Source organism: Aethalodelphis obliquidens, unplaced genomic scaffold (genome assembly GCF_003676395.1).
Source record: "Aethalodelphis obliquidens isolate GAN/ISIS:26980383/991018 unplaced genomic scaffold, ASM367639v1 scaffold37, whole genome shotgun sequence".
In the NCBI taxonomy this organism is placed as follows: Eukaryota; Metazoa; Chordata; class Mammalia; order Artiodactyla; family Delphinidae; genus Aethalodelphis; species Aethalodelphis obliquidens.
Genome location: NW_020837981.1, coordinates 15994236 through 16000235, shown reverse-complemented (window position 1 = coordinate 16000235; position 6000 = coordinate 15994236). Strand labels below are relative to the sequence as shown.

Genomic DNA, 6000 nt, shown 5'->3' with positions numbered 1-6000 from the left:
TTCCATATCCCCTCTTCACCAATGTTAATTTAAGAGATTTTTTAAAAACCTATGCTCTAACTCACACCTTTGTAGAAATTAAAATAATTATACCTTATTTGAAAAAGCTAAATCATTATAGTTTTCAAGAGCACACTGAGCCTAAAATCAACACTGAATTTAAATAACTTGTCTCTAGTCATAAAATAAAAGCACTATTTATTTTCATGAGCTAGATCAAGTTTATATTTTCAGTAACTAGATGAGATTATACTGTCAACATCTTTTAATTTCTGTTATTTTATTACATTCAGGGTAAGGGGGAGAGGATGGAGAGAAAACTCTCTGTGTATGAAAGCACTTTAAAACTAAAAACCCTTTACAGATATTATCAAAATTACGTTTAGAAACTGTATTTAACATCTCTATAGTTATAGCACAGCTTTCAAAATTGAACTTGTATTTAAAGAATTTAATAAAGTGATAATCACCATGCTTTTATTTCCAATTTCAGGGAAACCTCATTCAGTTCCTCTCCATTTTACAATATGAGAATAATAATCTTTAAGTCTTTAAAGTCAATTTTGTGAAAGTATCAAAACTAGGCAGTTTTTACTTTCAGATTTAAGTTCTTAAGCATCTATCATGCTGTAATAAACATAGACTTGTTATTCTGTAGAAATGATCCAAACTTTTTGTTATTATTGTTATTTTGTGACAGCATGCAAGACGACAGCCTAGAAGCTTCTACTTCCATATCTCAGCTTCTAAGAGAGAGCTATTTAGCTGAAACTAGACATCAGGGAAACAATGAGAGGAGTCGAGCAGAGCCTTCCTCCAACTCTTTCCATTTTGGCAGTCCTTCTGGAGCTGCTGAAGGTGGAGGAGGCCAAGATGACCTTCCAGATCTTTCAGCCTTTCTGAGCCAAGAAGAATTAGATGAAAGTGTCAATCTGGCGAGACTGGCCATCAATCACGACCCTTTGGAGAAAGCAGATGAAGCCCATGCTAGAAGATGTTTTTCTTCTGATCAGATGAAACACTCACCTAAATCAAGTTTGGACCCTAACTTCTGCCAGGATAACTCTCGAAGTCCTACCAACTCTAAAGAGAGCCTCCAGGAGGCAAAAAGGCCACAGTATAGTTCTGAAACCCAGTCCAAAAAAGTATTCTTAAATAAGGCTGCCGATTTCATTGAAGAGCTGTCATCCCTTTTCAAAGCCCACAGCTCCAAAAGGATTAGACCTCGTGCCTGCAAAAACCACAAGAATAAACTGGAATCTCAAAGCAAAGTTATGCAGGAAAACAGCTCCAGTTTCTCAGATCTATCAGAAGGAAGAGAAAGATCTTCTGTTCCCATCCCTATCCCTGCAGATACCAGGGATAATGAAGTGAACCATGCCCTTGAACAGCAGGAAGCCAAGAGGCGCGAAGCTGAGCAGGCTGCCAGTGAGGCAGATGGGGGAGACACCACCCCAGGGTCTTCTCCTTCGTCTTTGTACTATGAAGAACCTCTGGGGCAACCTCCCCGGTTCACTCAAAAGTTACGGAGCAGAGAAGTTCCAGAAGGAACCAGAGTACAGTTGGATTGCATAGTGGTAGGAATTCCACCACCTGAAGTAAGGTAAAAATGTCCCATTAGTAATGTTTGGTAATTACTTTCCATCTACTGTGATCCTCCTCATTTTATCTTTCACGTATGTGGTTTCAAAAATTATATACTTTGAGTCAGAGTTTAAAGCAACACTGTCTTAATAGAAGTGTAATATTAGACATACATTCAATTTACAATTTTCTAGTCATCACATTTTTAAAAAATAAAAAGAGCTGGGTGAAATTAATTTTAAAAAATATATAATTTAACCAGTATATTAAAAATATTACCATTTCAACACGTAATCAATATAAAAATTATTAGTAGGATATTTTACATTCCTTTTGTCACCGGGGCTTCAAAACTCAAGGTGAATTCTGCACTTAACAGCACATCTCAGTTTGGATGTTAAATTTTCCCAGGAAATACTTAATGTGCATTTAGATTTCAAAAAAATGTAGCTGAAAAAGTAGATTGTAAGACCCAAGTTGTTCCAAACATACTTAAAAGTTCTGTAAGAACTGAATTGAGTATCGGCTTTTACATTTAAATTAATTAAAATTGAACACAATTAAAAATTCAGTTCCTCAGATGCACTGGCCACATTTCCAGTGCCCAATACCACATGTGGCTAATGAACATGCATTAGCACAGATCTACAGCCTGTAGCTTAAAAAACAAAGTATTTATGACCTATACTTAATGAATACCTGTGGTATTTTTTTAATTAAAAAGAAACCAAATAATAGAATAAAGTCTGATAGAATAAAGGTAGAATAAGGCTGTGACAAAGATCAATTTAAAGATTTATTTTACATGTATTGTATTTATTATATAATTTTTGATATCCACTTAATGAGCACTCTTCTCCCTAATGCCAAAGTCTTTCCCTAATATGACTGATGAGTAGAAGGGATATTCATCTTTTATGTGTCTACCATCAGCTTTTCTGTGAAGTAAGTAAAGCTAAGCTTCAAGGCTCTTCATGTGCACAGGCTACATCTAATTTTGTGTTCTAATTTTCTTTTTTTTTTTAAGAGGTCTTTACACTTTTATGAGCTTCAGGCCCCACAAAATCTGGATCCAGCCTTAACCCCCAGGGTGACATTTGTTACCTCTTGTATCATAATGTAATAATATATGAATAATGTGCTGGAAATATATTACTTTTATAGAGAATTACTGGTATTTAGAGTTCTATAAGAGTTACTTTGCCTCCCTAACCACCTAATTACTACTAGAATACTATTTAACATTTATTCTAGTTATGTAAGCAGGGCCTCATCTTCTCTTTGCAAAATATTCATATTATAGGGTAATAATAACACTAGTATTAATAATATCTTTAATTATGTATTCCTATTGATTAAAGGGATTTTAGTATAAAAACATATTCATATATTGAATTTTGCTTTTCAGAGTCAACATAAGGCAATATTAAATATTATTTCTACAATGGCGTATACATTTTACTATTTAGTTATCCAACTGGCCTCCTTGAGGGCAGGGGTTCTATTGTTTTACCTTTGGATCTTGAGCACCAGGCATGGCTTCTAGCCTGTAGTAGTTATGCATAATATAGTAGTCACTAAGTTATGAGTAAACTAATGCATAAAGAAACAGGAAAACAAGAAACTCAACTTAGATTTAAATCAGGAGTGATACAGTTGCACTAAGATGTGGCAAAGGGTTGGAACTGCACGACACAGGGCAGTGTCTACCCTTCTACTCTGTGCAAGCCTGATGACACTCCCTGGAACTCTGGTCAGTAATGTTGGCAAGAAGTCATCATAGCACTACAATGTATACCACTCAGTGGCATCTGGTCAGTCTAAGTAAGCTGGTAAGCACTCAAGTTACGGCACACATACAACTTACTTAGATTAATCCTATCCATTCCACTAGTTTCTGGTCATAGATTGGACTCTTTCAAAAAAATTAGACCAGATCATTCAAGACTCATCCTCCCCATTCTCGACCATGACAATCTCAGATACGAAAAAGACTTCAGTGCTCCCGTGAGAAAAATTACCCAGGAAGAATTACAAAATACCCATTCCTTGAAAACCAAAGTAACCTGGTGGTCACTCAGAAACTATTTAGTCAACCAATTAAATATTTACAAATTTAAAAGTGAAAGAAATATACACAACTTCCATGTAGCAATACTAGTTTTTACCTGGAGAGCATTTCTTCAGTGATAGAATTCATGCCTGTATCCCAACCACTGTTTTGGTGGCAGGAAATTAATATGTACTCACTATTTTCTGAATTTCATGACAGTAATCATATTAAGAAAAACTTAGGGTTTTCCAAATAGACTTAGCTGTCATTATTTTCCTAAGTACAGAACTTATATAACTCTAATCACAAAGCAAATATGTATTGAGCTTTTGCTCTAAACTCAGCACTGTGACCAGTGCAATGACAGAGACGGTATAAATGTGTCCCTGCTCTCAAGGAACTTGCAATCCAGTTAAAGAAATCATCCTAACTCTACTCAGTACTCTGTAATGACCTACATGGGAAAAGAATCTAAAAAAGAGTGGATATATGTACAAGTGATTCACTTTGCTATACAGGAGAAACTAACACAACATTGTAAATCAACTATACGCCAATAAAAAAATAATGATAACAAAAAGAAATCATCCTAATTTTTATAGGACAACCATAAGACTATCAGACTTCAGAGAAGGGCTGGAGGACTAGAAAGGTCAAAGGAGACTTCAGAGACATAAGGGGATTTTAGTTGAACCTTGAAGAGTAAGAAGAAGTTAGGTAGAAATTTAACACATTTATGCATTCAACAAATACCTACTGAGTTACTAAAGTGACTCACTGATGGTACAAAACAATTGGGAGCTATTGGAGGTCAGGGACCTTGTTTTGAAACCAAGTCTAAAACTCTTCTAAGAGGGCAGCTCACAGTCTAATAGAGGAATCAGACAGACATATAATCAAAACATTGCAATACTGTGTAATAAGGGCTGTAACAGAAGTATGAATAGGATGCAATGGCAGCTCAAAAGAAGATGTGATATTTTGCCTGAAGTGCAGGATGAAGGAAACATTAATGCTGGAGGTGCCACTTTAGTTGAGAAAACTAAGGGTGGAAGAGGAAAGCAAGGGGAAAGGCCTAGAGATGAATGTTTCCAGGGAACTGCAAGTACTTGGCTATGTGACGAACATGGGATAACAGGTGAGGAAAGATGAGAGAAAAGACAGAAGAGGTAGGCAGAGGGACAGGTCCTTTTAGGCCAGGTCAATTCAACATGTTTACATAAGTATAGATGCTGGAATAGTAATAATATCTTTAGATGACAGTGAGAAGACTGAACTAACTGGAAAACAGTGGAGCCAGATGATTTCGAAAAGCCTTGAAAGCAAAGCAGAATAGTTCAGAAGTGGTTTCAAAAGCAAGTGGAAAACATTTAAGGTTGTGTATAAGGACGTACTAAGATGAAAGGGAGAATTTAAGTAGTCTGGAAGAATGAGTTAGACCCCAAAAGAATGGAGCCATGAGGCCACTTAGGAAGCTGTGAAGGGTATTCCAGGCATCAGATGCTCTGATCAGACCAGGGTAGGGGTAGTGCAAAAGCAGAGAAAAGACGTGAGAGAGCAATATTTAGAATAAAAGAAACCAAGCCGAACTTGGTGACCGACTAGATAGGAAGGATGAGTTTGAAGCTGGGTACCTGAGAGGACTCTGGGGTCACTGTCAAGGTCTGAGAAACTGGAGGTGGATGATTTGAGTCTGAGGAGATGGAGGGACCATATCCAGTAGACAGTCAAAATGCAGGATTGAAGGTCAAATGAGAGGGTAGTGGAACTGGAGACATTCCAAGGAATGCCCTGGACACGGGGAAATTTGGACACAGTATCTCTGGCATTACAAAGGGACTATAAATACAGGTAACACTTGGAACTAACTTCTAGCTGTGCTAGACTGGGCCAGGGTTTTCCAACCTTCTTTTGGCAGTAATTCCTCCTCCCGTTTTTCTCCCCACAGTAAATCTGTTACATGACCCCAATACATAGTTCACACACACATGCACTTTTTTTTTCTTTTTTTAAAAAAATTTTTATTGGAGTATAGTTGCTTTACAATACTGTGTTAGTTACTGCTGTATAGCAACACACACACACTTTTTAAAGATAAAATTAGTGCTTCTGGGATTGAAGAGAGTTGGGGTGGAGGGGGGCATGCAGTCCTACCTTTTTGCTCACCACTGAAATTCCTAAAGCAACTCCATAGAACCCAGACGCACAGATTTTGACTTGGAGAACGTCTTTAAAAATGCATTAAAATAATGAGACACTTTGGTTTGCCATAAAGGAAAACACAGTCAAAAAGAAAAGTATCCTTTTTGCTATTTTTGCAAGAAAATGTAATACATACACCTGGCAACTGAAGTCTAACCTTG

The 6000-nt window shown here is 36.8% G+C and overlaps 1 protein-coding gene across 1 annotated transcript in view; it reads left to right on the top strand.

Moving 5' to 3' along the window:
• Positions 1-589: 589 nt before the first annotated feature.
• The window catches only part of MYPN (myopalladin), a 67626-nt gene continuing 62215 nt past the window's right edge, over positions 590-6000 (top strand). Inside the window, exon 1 of the mRNA XM_027129617.1 lies at positions 590-1603. Within this exon, the coding sequence (XP_026985418.1) occupies positions 702-1603 (902 nt within the window). The 5' untranslated portion in view covers positions 590-701. The remainder of the gene's footprint in view (positions 1604-6000) is intronic.